Source organism: Rhinatrema bivittatum, chromosome 8 (genome assembly GCF_901001135.1).
Source record: "Rhinatrema bivittatum chromosome 8, aRhiBiv1.1, whole genome shotgun sequence".
Taxonomy (NCBI): domain Eukaryota; kingdom Metazoa; phylum Chordata; class Amphibia; order Gymnophiona; family Rhinatrematidae; genus Rhinatrema; species Rhinatrema bivittatum.
The window spans coordinates 130,540,485-130,565,646 of NC_042622.1; the positions used below are offsets into that span (position 1 = coordinate 130,540,485).

Below are 25,162 nucleotides of genomic sequence, written 5' to 3' on the forward strand. Positions count from 1 at the left end.
TTGAGTCCTGGCATCGGACGGCCGGCATGCAGGAGGTCGCTCCGGGACCCCCGTTGGACCCACAGGGACTTTTGGCCAGCTTGGGGGGGCCTCCTGTCCCCCACAAGACTTGCCAAAAGTCCAGCGGGGGTCCAGGAGCGACCTCCTGCACGCCGGCCGTCCAATGCCAATACTCAAAATGGCGTCGATAGCCTTTGCCCATACTATGTCACAGGTGATGAAACCGGCAAACGAGGGTGTGAGAATGCAGGGATGGCTTCTGGATTCCTCGCTGGACCACCAGGGAGTTTTGGTAAGTCTTGGGGGGGGGGGTCAGGAGGGTGGGGGGTTTAAATTTTTATTTAGGAGGCCGAATAAAACAGAAATCTGTTAAATACGTGGGGAGTCGCGATGCGTTTCGCCTTCCCACGTATTTAACAGATAGGACAAAATAAGTTGTGGATTACAAATACGTGGAAAATGGATGCACACCTCTAGAATGGCAGCAACTAGTGCTGCCGGACACAACTGTACAGTCCCAGGAGTTTTTCCACAGCATGCTGGGTAGGACTGGAATCATTTCTGACTTCCACCCACCCCTCCCACCTCTCCTTCCCTTCCTCTACGAGTAAGCCATAATGCTCTGGCAGACCTTCCTTTGAAGCAGCTTTCTCATTTTCTGGGGAGCCAGTCTCAGCACAGCAGCTTTTTTTTTTTTTTTTTTTTTAAATAAAATAAATAAATAAATAAATATATTTGGGCTGCAGCTGCCAGTGATCTCCGGGAGGCCTGTTCATGCCCCCCTGTCCTAGGTGACTCTACATATGTAGTCTTCAGACAAGATTTGTAAGGTTTGAGGCATGCCACTTGGTTATCACAGCTGACAACTGAGTCAGATCCAGATTTAGGCACAGACAACTGGCACAGGCAACTGGCTCTGGTGGAAAATGTTTCTAGGTGCTGGAGCGCCGCCGCCGCTGTCATGCTTCCTATCCAGGCCTGCCATCACTGTGCCACTTGACCTCTCTAATGGTGCCTGCCGAACAGCAGCAGCAGCAGCAACTGGAGAAAGCAAAATTGCTTACCTTGTAATAGGTGTTATCCCAGGACAGCAGGATGTAGTCCTCTCATATTGGTGACATCATCAGATGGAGCCCTGATACGGAAAACTTCTGTCAAAAGTTTCTAGAAACTTTTGGCTGGTACACTGAGCATGCCCAGCATGCCATGATATTCTCAGCCACAGGGGTCTCCCTTCAGTCTCGTTTGTAGCAGTATGCGTAAGCTAAAAAAATAAAATAATAAAACGTATCGGACCCAACTCCGCGGGATGGCGGGTGGGTTCTGTGAGGACTACATCCTGCTGTCCTGGGATAACACCTATTACAAGATAAGCAATTTTGCTTTATCCCAGGACAAGCAGGATGATAGTCCTCACATATGGGTGATTAGCAAGCTACAGGCTGAGACATTCTTACATTATACCAACAGCATACAACTTGTGCAACAAGCACAACAACTGGTGTACTGCTGAAAAAAATGAGGCAGCCTGAAATCACAGCAGGATGGATGTAGAAGGAGTTGGTGTTATACTGGAAATAAGTTCTTTAAGACAGATTGTCCAAAGGCTGAATCTTGTCGTCCTTCTTTGTCCAAACAATAATGAGCTGCAAAGGTGTGAAGGGAACTCCATGTTGCAGCTTTACATATGTCAAGAATGGGCACTGAACGATAGTGTGCTACTGATGTAGATATAGCCCTTACTGAATGTGCTTTTACTCGCCCCTGGAGAGGAATGTTTGCTTTTTCATAACAGAATTCGATACAGTCTGCTAGCCAGTTGGAGAGAGTCTGTTTTCCTACCGCAACTCCTGGTTTATTTTTGTCAAATGAAACAAAGAGTTGGGTGGATTTCCTATGGACCGCCGTGCGGTTCAGGTAAAAAGCTAGCGCACGTTTACAGTCTAAGGTGTGTAAGACTCTCTCTCCCTGGTGAGAGTGAGGTCTTGGAAAGAAAGTAGGCAAGACTATTGACTGATTGATGTGAAAATCTGTTTCCATTTTTGGTAGGAATTTGGGGTGAGCACGAAGGACTACTCTGTCATGCAGGAACCTTGTGTAGGGTGAGTATGTGATGAGAGCTTGTAACTCACTGACCCTCCTAGCCGATGTGTAATGGCTACTAAGAAAAATACTTTCCATGTAAGAAATTTTTCATCACAGGAATGTAGAGACTCAAACGGTGACCGCATGAGTCTCATCAGTACTATATTTAGGTCCCGTTCAGTGACCGGTGGTCGAATGGGAGGCTTAAGGTGAAGTAAGCCTCTCATAAACCGACTTACTAGGGGTTGTGCTGTTATTGGCGCATCCCCTATGCCCTTGTGGTATGCCGCTACGGCACTTAGGTGTACCCTTACCGAGGATGTCTGGAGACCGGAATCCGAAAGATGGCATAGGTAATCTAATAAAGAAGGAGTGGGGAAAGAGAAAGGATCAAAACCTTTGGTAAATCTAGTCCACTTAAAGTGGTAAGATTTACGTGTGGAAGGCTTTTGTGAAGCAACGAGAACTTTAGAGACTTGTGCCGAAAGATTAAGTGGTTGCAGAATTAAGCTTTCAACATCCAAGCTGTCAGGGCAAGAGTTGTCAGGTTGGGATGCCGCAACTTGCCCTGATTCTGAGTTCCGAGAGTGGGTGCTATGCCGAGGCGAATTGGCTCTCTGATCGAGAGGTCGAGGAGTATGGGAAACCATACATGTCGAGGCCAGTATGGGGCTATGAGGATCATTGCTCCTCTGTCCTGTTGTAGCTTCATGAGAGTTTTGGCTATGAGCGGGATTGGAGGATATGCATATAGAAGTCCTGTGTTCCAGGGGCGAGCAAAGGCGTCCCTGGGGAATGCTTGCCAACGGCCGTGGAGGGAGCAAAACCTTCCCACTTTGTGGTTTAGTTTGGACGCAAAGAGGTCTATGGTTGGGCGACCCCAGCATTGAAAGATTTTGCTCGCTACACGTGGATCCAGAGACCATTCGTGGGGATGGAAATGTCGACTGAGATCGTCCGCTAGGGCGTTTTGTATGCCCGCCAGATAAGTTGCTCGGAGATGCATGGAGTGCTCTAGAGCCCAAGCCCAAATCTGCACCGCTTCCTGGCAGAGCAGATAAGAGCCTGTGCCTCCCTGTTTGTTTATGTACCACATTGTGCTGATACAAATGGACGACACAGTAGCAGTCTTGTTTGAGAGGCAGTCTTTGAAGGCATAAAGGGCATATCGCATCGCTCAAAGTTCTAAGAAGTTTATCTGACACTTCATTTCGAGCGTAGTCCAAGTCCCTTGTGTTTGAAGGTTGTTGACATGAGCTCCCCATCCCAAGTTGGAAGCATCTGTGGTCAGGATGACTTGCGGAGTTGACTGTTGGAATGGGAGACCAGCTTTCAATGCTGTTTGATTTGTCCACCAGTGGAGCAATAGGCGTAACTGGTGGGTAATTTGAACTGTGTACGACAGTGGTTGGAAAGCTTGTAGCCATTGAGATTTCAAAGTCCATTGAGTTCTTCTCATGGCTAATTTCGCCATAGGAGTAACATGTACTGTCGAGGCCATGTGTCCTAGTAGCACTAGAAGTTGATGGGCAGATGCGAACTGGTATTGGGTTATAGAGTTTGCCAAACATGCTAGATTGTTGACATGGTCGTTTCTTTGGTACTGTGTCATATAAACTGGTACGCCGCAATACGAGATACCAGCATGGATCCCTGAAAAACTTTTCTTCCTAAGGTATCTAAGAACTTCTGTTCTTTTCCTGGTGGGACAGAAGAGTGTGGCTTCTGTTTCCTGGCTTTTTTCTGAGCCAATTCAAAGACTACAGCATGATGAGGCAGTTGGAGCTTTTGGAAACCTGGAGCATGTTGCACCAGGTATGTGGCATCTGTTCTTCTATGTATAGCTTGTACTGAACCTGGATGTTCCCACATCCTTTGCTGGAGCTCTAACAGGACTTCATGGACTGGTATTGCCATTACCTCATTTGGTGCATCAACGAATTGAAGGACTTCTAGGGCCTTGTGTCTTGTGTCCTCCTCCGTCAGTAATTCGAAAGGAATTGTGTCCGCCATTTCTTTAATGAAGTTTGTAAAGGACAAGTCTTCAGGAGGGGACTTTTTTCTCTCTTCTGGTGGAGAAGGCTCAGACTGTAATTCTTCTGACTCAGTATCAGTATCCACATCCTTCCAGGGAGTATACTGAGGATGATAAGGTGATTCAGGATCATCTGGTTGTAGATGATGCTTTGTCTTAAAAGCAGATTTTGATGGAATCTGCTTTGGCAGCATAAGAGGTAATGAAGGCATCAATGGAGAATCGATGGGTCTCGATGGCATTGATGGGAACCGATGTAGGATATCACCCAATGGACCGGGACGCATTGGCATCGAGGGATCTTTTACTGGCATCGATGGTTTTGCAGGTATTCGATGATGGTGAAGGCCCGATGGCCCTGGGACGGAATCCGAGTCCCTCTCATCTTCCTCCGATGAACCTGGGATCGGAATGGAAGGAGTCACCGGTGTACACGCCGGATCGATGGAGTCGATGGTTGCACCGGAGGTACCAGCGTCGTTGGTGCCGGTGAAGGAAATATACCGATCAAGGCATTGATTTTGTTCAGCAAAGGCTGAAATATCAACGGATCCGATGTCGATGCCGGGGTCGGTGTCGGTACCGGTGGTACAGAAGGAGGCTGGAAGTTTCGAAAAGCCTGAACAATGGCCTGCTGGACCATGGTAGTCACCTCTTCCCTGGAAACTGGGACTGGGTCCACTGTCACTAGGGAAGGTAAGACTGGTGCTACTGGCACTTCCATGACTGAGTGTGGTGGCACAGTCTCTAACATCGAGCCCGGTGGAGAGCTCCTCGGTTCCTCGGGTACGGTAGGGCGTGTTGGTTCCAGTACCCAGACTCATTGGGCAACGACTCGATGTCCTTCGATGACGATGGCTGTGCTGTTCCATCCGATGGGTCAGTGGAACGATGTCGATGGCGTATTTTTTCTTGATGTTCCTTAGATGCCAAGGAAGACGCTATGGAGGACACCGATGGAGTCGGTGACAGACGGTCACCGGTCCTCTTTTCTCCTCAATGTTTTGCGACAGAGGGAGATATTCTCCTTGGAGACGATGTCGACGATGACAATGCGGTTTTCTTAAACAACTCCATCTTGTCCAATCGGGCACGCCTGCCCTTTGGTGTCATCTGGGCACAAGTTGAACAAGTATTACAAACAATATACCCGTGTATTTCAATGAAATTTATCTTCAATTTTTATTCTTTAACAAACCTTTAAAAACATAACACATATCTGTTTATATCACCCATACACACCACATTCACTCACACACCAATAAACTATTAAAATCCAACAATACAAACTTGTTACACTTTAACAATACTATTGCAACATTCCCTAATTTACAATGTAAACATACTCCTCTTTTATTATTTACCCCAATTTCTACCACTGTTATATTTAACACAAGTTTCCTTTACTATTGTAGACAATCATTTATAATTAGAATTCCTTATTAGATTCATATTTCATAAGTTACATCCCAAACATAATGAACATTTACAATACTCTTTGCTTATATCCCGTCTGAGTTTCTTATTAGATTGCCGTTCTCATTTTCATGAAATTCATAACTTGTATCCCAAGTTATGAATTTCATGAAAATGAGAACGGCAATCTAATAAGAAACTCAGACGGGATATAAGCAAAGAGTATTGTAAATGTTCATTATGTTTGGGATGTAACTTATGAAATATGAATCTAATAAGGAATTCTAATTATAAATGATTGTCTACAATAGTAAAGGAAACTTGTGTTAAATATAACAGTGGTAGAAATTGGGGTAAATAATAAAAGAGGAGTATGTTTACATTGTAAATTAGGGAATGTTGCAATAGTATTGTTAAAGTGTAACAAGTTTGTATTGTTGGATTTTAATAGTTTATTGGTGTGTGAGTGAATGTGGTGTGTATGGGTGATATAAACAGATATGTGTTATGTTTTTAAAGGTTTGTTAAAGAATAAAAATTGAAGATAAATTTCATTGAAATACACGGGTATATTGTTTGTAATACTTGTCAGTGTTAATACCTGTGGTAGACCCAGGATAATTCTATTAATATACTTGACCACAAGTTGAACAAGCCCGGACATCGTGGCCTGATCCCAGGCACAAAACACAAACATTGTGGGGGTCGGTAATTGACATAGTCTGGTTACAATCTGGATATTTCTTGAATCTGGAGGCCATGATAGAAAGTTAGGCCGAGTAACGGTCGATGAACGGCGGATACCATTAGTGAGGGTGACCGGAATCGACCGAAAAATGATTCAAAAAATGTATTCCCCGATACTATGTCGAAGGGAGACCCGATGACAATTATTTTGTGACTGAAAATATTTTCTTCCCTGAGGAAAAAAGTGAAGGAAAAATTCCCAGAGCTCCTAATCTGCAATGCCAACAGCAAGGCAGAAAAAAAGAGACTGAAGGGATACACCTGAGGCTGAGAATATCATGGCATGCTGGGCATGCTCAGTAGGCTCAGTGTGCCAGCCAAAGTTTCTAGAAACTTTTGACAGAAGTTTTATGTATCAGGGCTCCATCTGAAGATGTCACCCATATGTGAGGACTATCATCCTGCTTGTCCTGGGATAAAGCAAAATTGCTTACCTTGTAATAGGTGTTATCCCAGGACAGCAGGATGTAGTCCTCACATGTGGGTGACATCATTGATGGAGCCCTATGCGGGAAAACTTTCTGTCAAAGTTTCCATAAATTTTTGACTGGCCCTGTGAGGCCACTGAGCATACCCAGCATGCCATGATATTCTCTGCCACAGGGGTCTCTCTTCAGTCTTGTATGTAGCAATAAGCTTTAGCAAAAAATAAATAATAAAATGTATTGGACCCAACTCCGTGGGGTGGCAGGTCAGTTTTGTGAGGACTACATCCTGCTGTCCTGGGATAACACCTATTACAAGGTAAGCAATTTTGCTTTATCCCAGGACAAGCAGGATGCTAGTCCTCACATATGGGTGATTAGCATTAGTCATTTTGTAGTGAAGCAACAGTGAAGTATTGTTGTTGAAAATGAGGCAGCCGAAGATCACAGCAGATTGGATGTAGAAGGAGTTGGGATTAAACTGGAAACAAGTTCTTTAAGACAGATTGTCCATAGGCTGAATCTTGTCGTCCTTCTTTGACCAAACAGTAATGAGCTGCAAAGGTGTGAAGAGAACTCCATGTTGCTGCTTTACATATGTCAAGAACTGGCACTGAGCGATAGTGTGCTACTGAGGTTGACATTGCTCTTACTGAATGTGCCTTTACTCACCCTTGGAGAGGAAGGCCTGCTTTTTCATAGCAGAACTGTATGCAATCTGCTAGCCAATTGGATTGAGTATGTTTACCCACTGCTTTTCCTGGTTTGTTTGGATTATAAGATAGAAAGAGCTGAGTGGATTTCCTATGGAGTGCAGTGCGGTCTAAGTAAAATGCTAGCGCACACTTGCAGTCCAAGGTATGTAAAGCCCGTTCTCTTTGGTGAGAATGAGGTCTTGGAAAGAAAGTGGGTAAAACTATGGATTGGTTCAAGTGGAATTCCGTAACTACCTTGGGTAGGAATTTTGGATGTGTACAGAGAACCACTCTGTCATGTAGGAATTTTGTATAGGGTGAGTACGTGACAAGTACTTGTAACTCACTAACCCTTCTAGCCGATGTAATGGCTATGAGGAAGATAGTCTTCCATGTGAGAAATTTAAGATCACAGGAATTCATGGGTTCAAAAGGAGAACGCATGAGTCTTGTTAAGACCAAATTCAGGTCCCATTCTGTAACTGGTGGCCGAATTGGTGGTTTGAGGTGAATTAAACCTCTCATAAATCTACTGACAAGGGGATGTATGGATATTGGTGCATCTCCCATCTTGTTATGGTAAGCTGAGATTGCACTTAAATGTACTCTAACAGATGAAGTCTGTAGACCAGAGTCTGAAAGATGACATAAGTAGTCAAGTAGGGAAGTTGTGGGGCAGGAGAAAGGATCAATGTTCTTTTGTCTGTACCACAAAGTAAACCTTTTCTATTTTGAAGAATAATTCTTTCATGTTGAAGGTTTACGTGAAGCTATAAGCACTTGAGATACATTGGTTGAAAGATTGAGTGGTTGTAAAATCAAGCTTTCAATATCCATGCTGTCAGGGATAGGGATTGAAGGTTGGGATGGCGCAACCGACCCTGATCCTGAGTTATGAGAGTGGGAGCTATACCCAGGCGAATTGGATCCCTGATCGAGAGGTCTAGAAGTGTGGGAAACCATACTTGTCGAGGCCAATACGGGGCTATGAGGATCATGGACTCTTTGTCCTGTTGTAGCTTCACTAGAATTTTGGTTATGAGCGGTATTGGAGGAAACACGTATAGAAGGCCTGAGTTCTAAGGGCGAGCAAAGGCGTCCTTGGCTAGTTGGTAATTCTCTCTGTGCAGAGAGCAGAAGTTGTCTACTTTGTGATTCAGGTGAGACGCAAAGAGGTCTATTGTTGGTTGTGCCCAACGTTGAAATATCCTGGTTGCTACTAAGAGACCCAGGGACCATTCGTGTGGTTGGAACTGGCGACTGAGTCGATCTGCCACTACGTTGTGAATGCCTGCCAGTTAAGTGGCTCGGAGAAACATGGAATGTGTCAGGGCCCAGTCCCAAATCTGAGCGGCTTCTTGAAAAAGGAGATACGAGCCCATACCTCCCTGTTTGTTGATGTACCACATGGCTACTGTGTTGTCCGTTTGGATCAGAACAGTCTTGTGTGAAAGGCAGTCCTTGAACGCATGCAGAGCATAACATATAGCTCGAAGTTCCAGGAAATTGATTTGAAATGTTGCTTTGAGTTTTGTCCAAGTACCTTGGGTTTGGAGATTGTCTATGTGAGCTGCCCAACCCAAGGTGGATGCATCTGTAGTTAAAGTTATCTGTGGGACCGGTTGCTGGAAGGGAAGGCCCTTGCACAAATTGTCCTTGTTCGCCCACCAAAGTAGAGATGAACGTAGTTGGTGGGTTACTTGAATTGGAGAGTACAGTGGTTGAATGGCTTGGATCCATTGTGATCTTAAAGTCCATTGGGTTACCCGCATGGCTAACTGAGCCATAGGAGTGACATGCACTGTGGAGGCCATGTGGCCTAGTAAGGTTAGAAACTGATGAGCTGTTGCTTGTTTCTTCGAATGAATCGAGTTTGCCAGAAGGGAAAGTGTCTCTGCCTGATCCTCAGGTAGAAAGGCCTTTGAGAGGATAGTGTTCAATTCTACTCCTATGAATTGAAGCAGGTGAGATGGAATGAGATGGGACTTTTGATAATTGATGAGAAAGCCCATGGAGTGAAGTAGAGTAATTGTTCGACTGAGAGAAGCCAGAGCTCCTTGTTGAGATTGACTTCTGATGAGCCAGTCGTCTAAATAGGGAAAGACATGGACACTTTCTTTGTGCAAGTGTGCTGCTATTACTGCCAGACATTTGGTGAATACTCTGGGAGCAGAGGCGAGTCCAAATTGATGTACTCTGTACTGGAAATGCTGATGACCCACCGTGAAGCGCAGGTACTTGCGATGAGCGGGGAATATTGGAATGTGAGCGTAAGCATCTTGAAGATCCAGAGAACAAAGCTAATCTCCTGTTTGAAGGAGTGGAAGCATGGTGCCTAGAGAGACCATCCTGAACTTTTCTTTCTTCAGAAATATGTTGAGATTACTGAGGTCTAGGATGGGACGTAGGCCTCCGGTTTTGTTTGGAATGAGGAAATAACGGGAATAGAATCCTCTGCTCTGCTGAGTCCGGGGCACCAGCTCTACTGCTCTGGCTCTCAGAAGGGTCGATAATTCTACTTGTAATTGGGTTATGTGATTTTCGGTTAGAGAAAAAGATCTCGGAGGAGAATATTTTGGAATTGAGAGGAAATTGAGTTGGTAACCTCAAAATATTATTGTAAATACCCATTGTTCTGTTGTTATTTGCACCCAGTGGTTGTAAAAGGAGGATACTCGACCTCCTACCAGAAGCTGTGGATGAGGATTGGAGAGATGGCTTTGGTCTCTGGAAAAAATCTCAAAAGCCAGCAGCCGGTCCCATCTGTGGCGGAGGTTGGGGCCTAGCTGCCCTAGGTTGTCTGGGCTGAGGTCTTTGTTGAGGTCTAGAAGATCTGCTCTTAGATGTTGGAGGGTAATACCGCCTCTGTCGGTAGAAGGGTCTTCTAGGTTCTTTCCTTTGAGGCCTACGAGTTGACTGTGTAGCCGGATCCTGCGGAATCAATGAAAGTTGTCGCAGGGTTTCTGTGTGCTCTTTCAATTCAGTAACCACATCTTGTACCTTGGAACCAAAAAGGTTATCACCAAGACATGGGAGGTCAACCAATTTTTCCTGGACTTCAGGCCTGAGGTCCGAGGCTTTAAGCCATGCCCAACGTCTTGCACTTATACCCGATGCAGCCACTCTGGATGCTGTTTCAAAGCCATCATAGGCAGCACGGACCTCGTGTTTGCCCGCCTCCAGCCCCTTGTGGATAATTGCTTGGGCTGCTTCTTGATGTTGTTGTGGCAATGACGGTATAAACTCCTGCATCTGTTTCCACAGATTTCTTTGGTATTGAGTCATGTATAATTGGTAAGAAGATATTTTAGAATTTAACATGGCTCCTTGATAAACCTTCCTTCCCAGGGAATGCAAGACTCTGTGATCTTTTCCTGGGGGAGTTGAAGAATGTGGTCTTATCCTTTTCGACTTCTTTTGTGCAGATTCTACCACCACCGATTGGTGTGGAAGCTGTGACTTTTGGTAGCCGGGAGCAGACTGCACCAATTAAGTTGTGTCCATTCTTTTATTTATAGCAGGCACTGAGCATGGATGCTCCCAAAGCCGATGTTGTAGGTCCAGAAGAACATCCTGGACAGGTGTGGCTACTACTTGCTTTGGAGGGTCCACAAATTGGAGAACCTCCAATGTTTGCTGCCTTGAATCTTCCTCTGTTACCAAGGTGAAGGGTATAGTGTCCGCCATCTCCTGGATGAAATTTGTAAATGATAAATCTTCCAGTGGAGATTTTTTCCTTGGATCTGGAGGTGAAGGATCTGACATGAAATCTTCAGATGACGTGTCTGTGTGTCCTTCATCCCAAGTATCGTATGGATCTTCTCTAGGAGGAGATATTGGAGAAGATCTAGGCGGACGAGGAATCCCTGAAGGACCTGGTTGCGGGTCATCAAGGGGTATCCCTTCTGGCTGTTCTTTCCAAGTCTTGGGAGGAAGAGCACCGACAACCTCATCGAATCTCTTCATTATAAGCTGATAGAGTGCCAGTTCTGGATGTCCTGGGTCCCTAGGTGAGATTGGCATCAATGGTATCGGGGCCGGAATCGAAGATGGCGTCGGTGTCATCGATGGTCGTGCCGATGTCACTTTGGCCAGCATCGGTGTAGGCACTGGCATCGATGGAGTCGTCGGCATCGGTGCAATCACCAGCTTCGGTGCAATCACCGGCATCGGTAATAGTACCGGCATTGGTTCGAGAACCGGCATCAGTGAAGACACCGGCATTGGCGAAGGCGCCGGAATAGGCATCTGCTGCTTAAGGGCCTGGAGCACCGCTTGCCGGATAAAATCTGACAATTCCTGTGGAACAGCTGGTGCAGGCAGAGCAGCTGAACGCAGTGGCGGTGGAGGCATCGATATCCCTTCCACAGAGCCCTGTGGAGGTTCGACTACTGGTGCTTCTTTGCAAGGTGAAGGCCCCGGCGCCAAGGGTAGCAGTGTTTCCTGAAGTTTTAGCCGCTTAGCGGTCAGTTCCTCTGTGGAGAGAAGCACCGCTGAAGTCGATGTGTGCCGATGTCTATGATGGTGTTTTGGTCGGTGTTCGACTACTGACCTTGTTGATGCCGTCAATGTCGATGGCGATGGATGATCTCCAGACCCCTCCAGACGATGTTTTTTCAATATTATTCGTTTTGAAACTCCGGCCGGAGATGATTTTGTTGATGTTGAAGGAGAAGGCAGAAGCTGTAGGTGAAAAAGATGTTCCATCTTCTCTTGGCGAAGTTTTCTTCCTTTGGGAGTCATCTCTGCATATTTAGGGCAGGTTGAGACATCATGTTTGTCCCCCAAACAAAGAACACACTCGAGGTGTGGATCTGTAATGGACATTGTCCGATTACAGATAGGACATTTTTTAAACCCGGAAGCCATTTTCAATCGACAGCCGTCAATGAAATGAGGGAAACAATTATGAGAAAAAAGTTTTTACTCAGGGAGTAAAACGAGACTATGATTACTCACCAGCTGGTGGAAATCTGAGCGAGATCCCTTGTGGGAGAAAAAGATTGAGAAATAAATGGCTTTTTAGTCAGTAAACACTGTGAGAAAAACTCACAAGGCTCCTTGCTCCGCGATGCTTACAGCAGCGCGGAAAAACGAAGACTGAAGAGAGACCCCTGTGGCAGAGAATATCATGGCATGCTGGGCATGCTCAGTGGCCTCACAGGGCCAGTCAAAAGTTTCTAGAAACTTTGACAGAAAGTTTTCCCGCATAGGGCTCCATCAATGATGTCACCCACATGTGAGGACTAGCATCCTGCTTGTCCTGGGATACAGAAAATTTAGCATGGGACCTCCCCCCCCCCTAAGGTGTCACAATGCTGACAGGCCCTGCAGTGTCCTGCCACCTTCCTGTTAAGATGAAAACCTATGCAAGGGGTGATGGGCTGCAGGGTCTGTCAGTGGGGTACAGCTGCAGGAAGCCCCACACTGAACTTTCTTTCTCCAATTGCTGCTGTTGTGGGTGTGGCATTACTAGAGAGATCAAATGGCACACTGTGACTTGGAGGTGAGGGGGCAACGCTCTGAGAGGGGAGGATTGGGGCAATTGGGGGATGATCATCCCCATAGGCGGGACAACTTTCCTCCATTGCCTATGGACATATGCAACTCAGATCTGGGCCTGGTTCCATCCTCACAGAACCAAGAGCATGTCTGAAGCACCAATGGCTCCTGGAGCAGGATTTTCCCTTGTCTGTCATGATGATGTTAAAGTACAGTGGCAAAGGACAGCTTGTTAAAATATCCTTACCATAGGAGCTGCTATTAAGTTCTATGCTCTCAGGAAAGAGTCCTAGACTGAAATGCAGGCTGCCTCCTCTGTGAACGCCATAGCCTCAGAAGCACTTAAGACTGTTCTTCAAGCTGGACAACTTGCAGAGCTATCAACTTTCAAGCCCTGCTGCTGAAGCTGGAGCCATTCTGCGAAGTCGCTTACTGCCCCTTTAACTGTGAGGTTTCTCAATTATATGTAGTGGAATTTCAATGAAAAACAACCACATCTGTATCAAATGCCTCAAATGCACCATTTTTACTGTTGTACTTCAAGTCTTTTCAAACGCAGCTTTTCCTATTTGCACTTGTGAGGAAGTGAAACATGAGCCACTTGACCACTGCACAGGCCGAAGAGAAATTGGGTAAGAAGCTCCTCTAGTAGCCAATGTCATTTGGCATTGCAAGAGTATCGAGTAGTAGTAGAGAAATCTATGATCTATATATCACCATGATTTACAATTTACATCTAACACACTTGGTGCAGACTATGAGAGCAACCTTTATTGCCCCCTTCACTGTACTCTCTGTGACCATACTGTATGTAATCATCACTATAACTATAAGTTAATAACCAAAAAAGAATTCTACTGTAATTACTGTGTTGTTGTTTGACTTCACTATCACTAACAATGTAAAACACTGAAGTAAGAGCTGCAGAATTTTGCTTCCTGAAACTGTACACTACAAATTCTATTCATTTTCAGCATCAGCACCCACCTGCCTCCCATTGCTATAAACATGGGGAGAGAAATTAGAAGAGAGCTCTGCTCCTTTCTAATTTCCCATTTCATGTTCTAAGCAAGTCCTTGGGAAAAACCTAGCCAGTCAGGTTTTTAAGATATCAACACCTTGTATGCAAATCTATCTCATGTATATTCATTGTAGATATCCTGGAAACCTGGAGTGTCCTGGACTGGGTTGAGAACCTCTGCTCTAAGCCATCAGTGCCAAAACAACTGGACTCAAAAGAAGCTGGTAACTGTTTTCTCACCATAGGGCCAGGAGGTCCATCCTGGCCTGCCTCACCCCGGATGCCGCCAAAACCCTACAAACATAAACATGAAAAGAAACAATGAACAAGTTATGTTGAGGTGGGACACCTTTTTTCACAAGAAGGGAGGGTTTTTCTCCACTTGCAACAAAGGAAGGTGGTGGTGAATGGAAGGACACCCAACAGTTTGGCATTTTAAAATTAATTTCCTTTTAGTGGTTGACCTAGCTTTTGCCAGGTTGGCAGGGATTCCCTTCCCCCAGCACCTTATATGCTGGTATCTGAAGTTGACTGATGCAACATGTGTGATGCATTGCCAACTGTTACATACTGTCATCAATACAGTTGCTATTAAGAGAAGAGAAGATTTACAGGGAAGCTACAAATAGTCAAAATAAAGGTATATGATAAAAAGAGGAAATGTTTTTACTTGTTGTATAAGCTTCCGAAAGATTTCATTCTGTTCCCAATGCAGAATGTATTTTTAAGACATCAGCAAAGTGTAAATGCATTTGATATTTGTAAATCTTTGGTTCCAACACAAACGGGGTAGGGAATGAAAGAAACAAGAAAAAATATCTAGAACATATACATTTCTACTCACTATTAGTCCTTTACCACCTGAGCTCCCTATGGTACCAGCTGCACCCTACAAGACAGAACAGAGCAACAATGAGGACCAACTGACATGGATTATCTTCTGCAGTGTATGTCTCAAGAGCAGATCTGAATTGAGTGCAGCTGTATTTCTGAAGGATCTTCTCATCCTATCTCAGTTCTTGAGGGCTCCTAAGTGCCAAATGTTTGGAAACATCTCAGTTCTTGTTACACTACTCTCAGGGAACAGCAATTACTATCCATATTTTTTCTGGGAATCTATATTAGTTTTTAAAAGGAGAGAAAACTGGGTGCAGGAAATAGATGCGGCTTTATTTTAGAGATATATTTTATGCAAACTGTCCATGATCTTTTCATGCATTATTGCAGAATTAATGGATTTCTGTAAACATGTGCCCACAATCTAGGTATGCATAGGAAAAAAAAACTGTCCTTTTTGTGGTTTTTTTTTTTTTACTTTTTTTTGTTTAATGTGTTTTAGCGCATGCAGAACAAAAACTATACAAATATTTTAGGTTTCTTTGTATCATTTTGGATTGGAAAAAACATTAAATGAAATGTTCTCCATGTTTTCAGTTTTAAATGACTGCACATCACTAGCACAATCTTCAAAATGCCAAGCAGACAGTTTCTCAGTTCTATCCTTTTTTCCACTTATCTCCAAGTTATATATATATATATAGTACATGAATTGTATATGTCAGACTAAAAAGGTGTGAACATTTGAGTGCACACTGATTGTTTTAAAAGCTATTATTACCAATACTGTATTTATTTTTTTATATGTATGAATAAAAAAAAGAATATGTGCATAGTTTTGCATAGCAGCATAAGAAAATTATTCCTTACCTGCTAATTTTCGTTCCTGTAGTACCACGGATCAGTCCAGACAGTGGGTTGTGTCCCCCTTCCAGCAGATGGAGTCAGAGCAAAACTCGAAGGCTGGCTTCTTATAAGCTGGAGCGCCCTCTCTGTCCCTTCAGTATTAAGAATATCAAAGCAAGAGAAAAACGTTTGGATGGATCAAGGAATCAGTATAAAATACTCAACGTATGAACCAGATCAAAATTTTGGAAGAAACATGCCAACAGGCAAAAACTTGCAACATGAACCAACTGGTAAGAACAGTAATAACATCAGAAAGCAGATAGGAAAGCAGATGCTGGCAAGGAGGGCCACTATCCCAAACCTATGAGTTTGAGGGTGGGAATCTGGACTGATCCGTGGTACTACAGGAACAAAAATTAGCAGGTAAGGAATAATTTTCTTTTCCCTGTACGTACCCGGATCAGTCCAGACAGTGGGAAGTACCAAAGCTTTCCTACGTAGGGTGGGCCCCGGATAGCCCGGCTCGAAGGACCTGGTCGCCAAAGGAGCCAAACCCAGGAGGTTGCAGATTCAAGTTATGCAAAGGTATGCAACGATTTCCATGTAGCAGCTCTACATATCTCCTGCAGCGAGACAGATCGACTCTCAGTCCAGGAGGTTGCTTGAGCACGGAGCGAATGAGCCTTGATGCCGTCCGGAGTGCGACGGCTGACACCAATATATGCTGAGGCAATGGCATCCTTCAACCAGCGCACAATCGTGGTTTTGGACGCCTGGTGGCCGCGCCTGGGACCGCTCCAGAGAACAAACAGGTGGTCCGATAAGCGAAACTCATTGGTGACCTCCAGATAATGAAAAAGAAGCCGCTTGACATCCAGTCTCCGAAGTTCCAGCCGATCCTCGGCGGCGAAGGAAGGAAGTTCCACCGACTGATTCAGATGAAAAGGCGAAACCACCTTAGGCAAGAAGGAGGGCACTGTGGACAGGGATACCCCGGAGTCCGTAAAACGGAGAAAAAGTTCTCTGCAGGATACAGCCTGCAACTCTGACGGCGCGCAGAACAAATGGACACAAGGAAGGCTACCTTGAGGGTGAGCTCCTTGAGAGATGCGCTCTGCAAAGGCTCAAATGGCAGGCCGGTGAGCACTCGAAGGACCAAGTTGAGACTCCATGAAGGACAGAGGAGGTGAATCGGTGGCCTGACATGCTTTACTCCTTTCAAGAATCGGACGATATCCGGATGAGCAGAAAGAGAAGCTGCCTCCTGATGACGAACCAGAACCCCAAGTGCTGCAACCTGAACCCGCAGGGAATTGTATGCCAAGCCCTTGTCCAGGCCATGCTGTAGGAAAGACAAAACATTTGCAATGGAAGTCCGGCACGGAGAGATGTCCACGGAAGCGCACCAAGCTTCAAACACTTTCCAGATCCGGACATAGGAAAAGGAGGTGGAAGTCTTTCATGCCTTGAGGAGCATGGAGATGACTGCTTCTGGATAGCCACGTCTCCTCAACTTCTGCCGTTCAAAAGTCATGCCGCAATTCAGAAGCAATCTGCCCGGTCTAAAAATACTGGCCCTTGGCGCAGAAGGTTCGGGAGATGTCCGAAGCGGAGAGGACTGTCGACAGCTAGGTTGACTAGGTCTGCAAATCATGGTCTTTGAGGCCATTCTGGGGCCAGCAGAATGACAGGCCCCTGATGAAGCTCAATTCTGCGAAGCACCTTGCCCACCAGGGGCCATGGCGAGAATACATAGAGGAGGAGATTTTGCGGCTAGGGAAGGACAAGAGCATCCATACCCTCTGTGTTCTCATCGGTGGCTGAAGAAGCGGGGAACCTTCGCCATCAAGTCCAGGTGTGGGGCTCCCCAGCTGTTGAAGAGGAGTGACACTGCTTCCTCGGAGAGCTCCCACTCCCCTGAATCTATGCATTGTTGGCTTAGGAAGTCTGCCTGAATGTTGTCGACCCCGGCTATGTGGGATGCGGCGAGGCGAGAAAGGTGCAGCTCCGCCCACGCCATCAGCTTGTCCCCTTCCCACGTGACATGTTGGCTCCTCGTCCCTCCTTGGCAATTGATGTATGCCACTGTGGTTGCATTTTCAGAGAGGATCCACACCGCTTGATGATGAACCAAAGGGAGGAATCGCTGCAGGGCGAGACGGATTGCTCTGGTCTCCAGCCGGTTGATCGGCCATGAGGCCCAGAGTGACGTCCAAAGTCCTGGAGCCAACTGCCGCCGGCACACTGCTCCCCAACCGAAGAGACTCGCATCTGTTATGACGATCACCCACTGTGGGACCTCCAGATCCACTCCCTTCAGCAAGTGGTCGAGGCTGAGCCACCAGCCCAGGCTGCGGCTGGCTATGTCGGGCAGTGGAAGTAGGGCTTGAAAATCCTGAAATACCGGCTTCCAGCGGGAAAGTAACACCCTCTGTAGGGGGCATATATGCGCAAAAGCCCACGGCACTAAATCTATAGTAGAAGCCATAGTGCCTAGGACTTGGAGGTAATCCCACACCGTGGGAAGTTGGATCCTCCGGAAGTGCTGGACCTGCATTACAAGAGACTGAGCCCGATCCTGGCGCACGAAGACTTTCCCGGCATCGGTATCGAAGCGTGCTTCTAAGAAGTCTAGGTCTGAGAAGGAGTAAGGTTGCTTTTGGGGAAATTTATGACCCAGTGAGGGGGCGGAGAAAGTGCAAGACTCATTCCAATGCTTGAAAACACAGTTCTTTTGACTTCGCCCGAATAAGCCAGTTATCCAGGTAGGGATGGACTAAGATTCCTTCCTGGCATAGAGCAGCTGCCACCACTACCATGATCTTGGTGAAGGTGTGGGGAGCCATCGCCAACCCGAACGGTAAGGCCTGGAACTGCAAATGCTGGCCGAGGACCTTGAAACGCAGGAAGCGTTGATGTGCTTTCAAGATGGGGATGTGGAGATACACTCCATCAGGTCCAAGGAGGCCAGGAACTCCCCGCGGTGTACCACCACCACGACTGACCGTAAGGTCTCCATACAAAAGTGAGGCACCTTAAGAGCATGGTTGACCAGTTTGAGGTCCAGGATGGGACGAAAGGAGCCTTCTTTCTTGGGAACCATGAAGTAGACAGAATAATGACCTAATCCTTGTTCCCTCGGTGGCACCGGGAGGATGGCCCCGAGGGCCAAGAGGTGGTCGAGCATTTGTTGGACCATGGCCTGCTTCTGAAGGCTTCCGCAGGGGGAGAAGAGGAACCTGTCCCTTAGGGGTCGAGCAAACTCCAAAGCATAGCCGTGTCGTAGAATGTCTAAGACCCATTGATCTGAGGTGATCTTGACCCACTCCTCATAGAAGAAAGACAGGCGGCCGCCTATCCTGGGAATGGAAGAGTGGGTCAGCAAGCCTTCATTGGGAAGACTTGGCAGAAGCCCCGTGGGGGAGGTTGTCTTGAACTGCTCTCCGGGCACGAAAGGGATGAGACCAGGACTGAGAGCGTGAGGAAGGTGGCCTTTGTGCTGGAGGCCTGGTCTAACGAAACCGTCGTTGCCCACGGAAGTGAGATCTAGAAGAGCTGAAGGCCCAAAAGGTCCTTGACCGATCTTCTGGCAGCTTATGGACTTTGTTCTCCCGGAGTGACTTGATGAACTGTTCCAAGTCCTTGCTGGAAAGCAATTTTCCTTTAAAAGGAAGCGATCCCAATTGTGCCTTGGAAGATGAATCCGCCAACCAGTTGCGAAGCCAAAGGAGCTGCCTGGCTGAGACCACTGAAACCATGGACCTGACAAGGACTCAAAGGAGGTCATAAAGAGCATCCGCCCCATACGCCATGACTGCTTCCAGGCGCTCAGCCTGTTGAGCTTCCTCGTGCGGCAAATCCTGGGCACTGAGCAGTTGCTGTAGCCAATGAAGCCCTGCACGCTGCATGAGAGAGCTGCAGATGGCAGCCCGGACCCCCAGAGCAGACACCTCAAAAATCTGTTTGAAGTAGACTTCCAATTTACGGTCCTGCAGATCCTTTAGGGCCGTTCCGCCAGTAACTGGAATTGTGGTGCATTTTGTAACCGCCGACACAGACGCGTCCACTTTAGGGACCCTCAGGAGCTCCAGGTACTCTTCAGGTAGAGGGTAGAGCTTATTCATAGCGAATGAAGCCGCCCAGCCGCTCGTGAGAAACCCTCCCCGCCGGGGAGACATCTCACGCAAATACCCTCCCTGGAGAGTCGTGAACCCGGCTCACCACAGGCGCAGCAATGAGACGGGCACGGCATGGCTGTTGCAGGCTGACTGTAGCGGGAAGCAGGCGTCCGCTAGCAGAGCAACGACAAGGCTTAGAAGCCTGAGAAACCAGAGGAATAACGCTTCTCTGGAAACACTGCCCCGAGGCAACGACCTCTCAGGGCAGGGCACTATGTTGTTGAGGCAGGGGAGAGGCTGGACCACCAGCGTGCACCCCTGAACTCCCTCCAGAAGAAAAAAGCTGGACCTGAAAGTAATAAAAAGGAACAGCACTTATCCCCAAAAAGAAAAGAACCACTGAGAATTTGCTGAGAGTAAAATTTGTTATAAAGTTCTCTATTTTTTTTTTTTTTTAATTAAAGAGATCGATCCAAAAACAGAAATACTTCAAGAGAAATAAGAAGGAAAAAAGAAAAGTTCCCCTTTGTAAGCTAGATGGAGGACCAAAGGGACTGCTGCCTTTCACCTGCTGGAGTCAGAGAAATAATGAATAGAGATGTGCTTCGTTCTTTTCTACCGAGTCATTTTTTGACTCGGACACTTCGTGGTAAAGTTCGGTTTTTCTCATTTAGTTTTTTTGAAAACCAAAAAAAACCTAAACACGGAAAACTGAAACCGGCCCAAAAAATGACACGGGGAAATGAAGCTAAAAAAACCCCACCCCAAGCATTTAAATTCATTTTAATACATTACATACAATCCCTCCCCAAGACTTATTAACATCCCTGGTGGTCCAGCAGGGTTCCGTGAGCCATTTGTCCCTCCGTGCCCGGCATGACAGCCTCACTCAAAATGGTGCCAATAGCCTCTGAACTACTATATCACAGGGGCTACTGGCATCATTGATCAGCCCCTGTCACATGGCCATCGGCGCCATCTTGTGCTCCTACCATGTGACAGGGGCTGACAATGGCGCCGGTAGCCCCTGTGACATAGTATGGGCAAAGGCTATCGGCGCCATTTTGATTACTGGCAGCCGACAACAAAATCGCTCTGGGACCCCTGCTGGACCCCCAGGGACTTTTGGCAAGTCTTGGGGGGGTCAGGAGGCCCCCCCAAGCTGGCCAAAAGTCCCTGGGGGTCCAGCAGGGGTCCTAGAGCGATCTCCTGCCCTCAGGCCGTCGGCTGCCAGTAATCAAAATGGCGTCGATAGCCTTTGCCCATACTATGTCACAAGGGCTACCAGTGCCATTGGTCAGCCCCTGTCACATGGTAGGAGCAACCGACCAATGGCGCCTATAGCCATGTGACAGGGGCTGACCAATGGCACCGGTAGCCCCTGTGACATAGTAGTTCAGAGGCTATCGGTACCATTTTGAGCGAGGCTGGCACGCAGGGCACGGAGGGACAAATGGCTCCCAGGACCCCGCTGAACCACCAGGGATGTTAGTAAGTCTTGGGGAGGGATCGGGATGGGGGGGGGGGGTTGTATTATAGTTAATCTTAATGCTTGGGGTGGTTTTTAATTTTAAAAAAAATGTGCCCCTCTCCCCGTACAAACCCGAAAAACGGATTTTCCCCGAAGGTTGGGAAAAATCCTTTTCGGGGTTCGGGGCCCCCGACCCACGTGATAAATGATTGCACATCTCTAATACTGAAGGGACAGAGAGGGCGCTCCAGCTTATAAGAGGCCAGCCTTCGAGTTTTGCTCTGACTCCTCCTGCTGGAAGGGGGACATAACCCACTGTCTGGACTGATCCGGGTACGTACAGGGAACATTTATTTTCAAAAGTAAAATGCAAATCAGAAATAAAATGTAACATTATGATAAAATTATCATTTTCGCTATTCTAACTGCTGATTCAATATTTCTTGCAGAAAACTGTCGAAGTTTTTGCCAGATTCTTTCATAGCCCTACATCTGCCTGGATATGCTGTTTTTCCCTTGGCGTTAAGAATCCAAAAGTTAAGGACACTGGACTTTGAAAATCAGCATGTTCCTATTTACAGTCACTTTAAAGGCGATAGCTATGGACTATAAGAGAAAGCCGTGCTAAAAAAGGTATTCAAAAGCAAGACAGTATGAGAGTCAATCAGCACAGAGTCTTTTATCCTCTCGGAATGGTGACTAATATTTAGAACAAGCTTGGCCTCTAATCAGGAGGGAAATAAAAGAGAGAGAGAGAGAGAGAGAGAGAGAGAGAATGATGGTATAGAACAGAAGAAAGGGAAATGTATGAAACAGAGTCCAGCCAGGTTTGACTCCCCAGTGAGTTAAATTGCCAGTGGATTGAGTGACTCAGCCAACACAAGGATTAATGTAAATTACAGAACTGTGAGTTTAAACAGTAAGAGTTCCTGTGAGGAAGGCACAGATTACTTGAACAAGTACAACCTGTCAGGCCAGGATTTAGGCGAAGGCAACAGAGGCAACTGCTTCCGTTGCCAAATTCCGGAGTGCTGCTGTTAATGTTATATGCCTTGATCCGGGCCTGCCTCCCAGTCGCTTACCTAAAGTGGCTGTGTGCCTATTCTGCAGCAGCTGCAACTTTAAAAAATGTATTAGCGTAGGGCCTGCAGCCGCTGTTTGCACAGCCAAGCCCTTGCACAGGAAGCCCGGGAAAGGGGGGGAGGGAGGGGAAGGCCCCTGCAAGGCCTTTAGCATGAGGGCAGCTACAGACCAATGCTGTATTTATTTTTTCAAGTTGTTGCTGTGGAATGGGGACATGCCAGTTCAGGTAAGAAGCTAGGAGAGGTGGGCTGGTAATAGACTCTCCATCCTGCATCTCGGGTGAAGGAGGGGGCGCCCTCCACCATAGCCTCCCCCATCCTATGCTGACCTGAAGCCCATAAGCCAGTTTTCACTATAGACTGGAGAACTGTTAATATCAATTAAAACAACATAAACCATCTATTAAGTGCACCACTGAACAAGAGCTCCAATAGTTAATTTTTCCAGTATGGGGTTTTGTTTCTTCCAAATGGGATTTTGACTTCTGTTATTTAAAATCTGAGTTTTCTATATTATATATATATATATTATATATATATATATATATATATATATATATATATATATACACACACTGTATATATTTTTTAACAGATACTATATTAGTTATTTAATTCATTTATTTAAATCTCTGTACATATGAAAGCAGAGCACTGTTGCTATTATTTCATTTGGGTTTATTCCACACAATTCAGTAAAGTTAAGTTGTTTTCTTTCAAGAATCCCTGGTGTTTTCGCTTTGAAAAGGGGGGTGGGGTGGGAAATCTTCTGAATATATATACTAATGTCCAGGATAGTGGGTCAAAATAAAATAAGAGGTAGTGACAAAGTAAATGTGAAAGGTGAAAACCTGAAATTCTGGACAGAGACATCTGGGATAAGTTAGCAAGTAGCACATTTAAGGCTAATCGGGGAAAATTCTTTTTCACTCAACGCACAGTTAAGCTCTGGAATTTGTTGCCAGAGGATGTGGTTAGTGCAGTTAGTGTAGCTGGGTTTAAAAAAGGTTTGGATAAGTTCTTGGAGGAGAAGTACATTAACTGCTATTAATCAAGCTGACTTAGGGAATGGCCTCTGCTATTACTAGCATCAGTAACATGGGATCTTCTTAATGTTTGGGTACTTGCCAGGTTCTTGTAACCCGGTTTGGCCTCTGTTGGAAACAGGATGTTGGGCTTGATGGACCCTTGGTCTGACCCAGCATGGCAATTTCTTATGTTCTTAGAATCTAGTTTTCCTGCCTGGATTAAAGAATATGTACTTGCAGCATCTATTTTATTTAATTCATTTTCTCATGTGATTCCCCTCTGTATTCAGTCTTAAAATTATAGTGGGATGTGGGGGATCACTTTTAATTTAGCACTTTTGGAAAAACAAAATATCACAGAGTTTTCTGTACAACTTTCTGTCAATACAATTTTTCCTGTGTTTCTTTCTCCCTTCCTGAAGTTGCAGAAGCCACCTCCACCTTCCACTCCGGTTTCAGTGATGAAAAAGAAGAAATTTGCTGCAGTCCAAAAAAGAAAATTATTCCTTACCTGCTAATTTTCGTTCCTGTAGTACCACGGATCAGTCCAGACATTGGGTTATGTCTCCCGACCAGCAGATGGAGTCAGAGCAAAAAATTGAAAGGACCGCCCCTATAGGCTGGAGCACCCTCTATGTCCCTTCAGTATATAGTATATCAGAGCCAGAAACCCGTGGTATGGAGCAACTTACTTATGAACAGTAAACAAATCACAAATTTATCCTTGAACACTGGAAGAAAACTCTGTAGAGAACTTGCAAAGAGAACTGACGAACAGACTAAGGAGAGTCACGGCGAAAGAGCTAGGCACGGTTCCAAAGAAAAGGGAGGGCATCTGGACTGATCCGTGGTACTACAGGAATGAAAATTAGCAAGTAAGGAATAATTTTCTTTTCCCTGTACGAACCCGGATCAGTCCAGACATTGGGATGTACCAAAGCTTCCCTAAGTAGGGTGGGCCCGGACAGCCCAGCTTGCAGAACTCGCGCCCCAAATGATCCGAAATTTGAAGATGGAATATGAAGACGATAATGACGCACAAAAGTGTGCAGAGACTTCCAGGTGGCTGCTCTGCAGATCTCCTGTGCTGAAACGGAAGAACTCTCTACCCACGAAGTCGCCTGCGCGCATAGAGAATGAGCTTTAATACCTTCCGGAGGAGTTCGCCCAGTGCCAACATAGGCCGAGGCAATAGCGTCCTTTAGCCATCTGGCAATGGTGGTTTTGGAAGCCTGGAGTCCCTTCCGGGGACCGCTCCAAAGTACAAAAAGATGATTGGTAAGCCGAAAAGGATTAGTCACCTCAAGATAACGTTGCAAAACTCGCTTAACATCAAGACGTCTGAGTTCCAGAGAAGAATCCGACGGAAACAATGGAAGCTCTACTGATTGATTGAGATGGAAAGCTGAGACCACTTTGGGTAAGAAAGCGGGTACTGTGCGCAAAGAGACCCCAGAAGGCATGAAGTGCAGAGAAGGTTCCCTACAGGACAAGGCCTGTAACTCTGAAACATGGTGTGCGGAGGCGATGGCTACTAAAAACACAGTCTTCAGAGTCAGATCCTTGATTGTGGCTGAGCTAAGGGGTTCAAACGGTGGGCCCACCATGACCCTAAGGACCAAATTCAGGTTCCAGGATGGACAGGCCGAATGAAGAGGAGTTTGGAGATGCTTCACGCCTTGTAAAAAGCACACAATATCGGGATGCATAGAGAGACGGAGACCCTGAGAGTGAGGCACCAGGGCTCCGAGAGCCGCTACCTGGACCTTCAAAGAGTTGTAGGCCAGACCCTTATCCAAACCTTGCTGGAGAAAAGCCAGAATATGTGCGATGGATGCATTACAGGGAGGC

General features: G+C 46.2%; 1 protein-coding gene across 1 annotated transcript in view; it reads right to left on the reverse strand.

Annotated features, from left to right (window-relative positions):
- Nucleotides 1–25,162, reverse strand: part of LOC115097527 (collagen alpha-1(I) chain-like) — a 251,382-nt gene that overhangs the window by 26,896 nt on the left and 199,324 nt on the right. The window contains exons 21-22 of the mRNA XM_029613448.1: nucleotides 14,771–14,815; nucleotides 14,167–14,220 (exon numbers count right to left, since the gene is read on the reverse strand). Coding sequence (XP_029469308.1) covers nucleotides 14,781–14,815 — 35 coding nt within the window. The 3' untranslated portion in view covers nucleotides 14,167–14,220; nucleotides 14,771–14,780. The remainder of the gene's footprint in view (nucleotides 1–14,166; nucleotides 14,221–14,770; nucleotides 14,816–25,162) is intronic.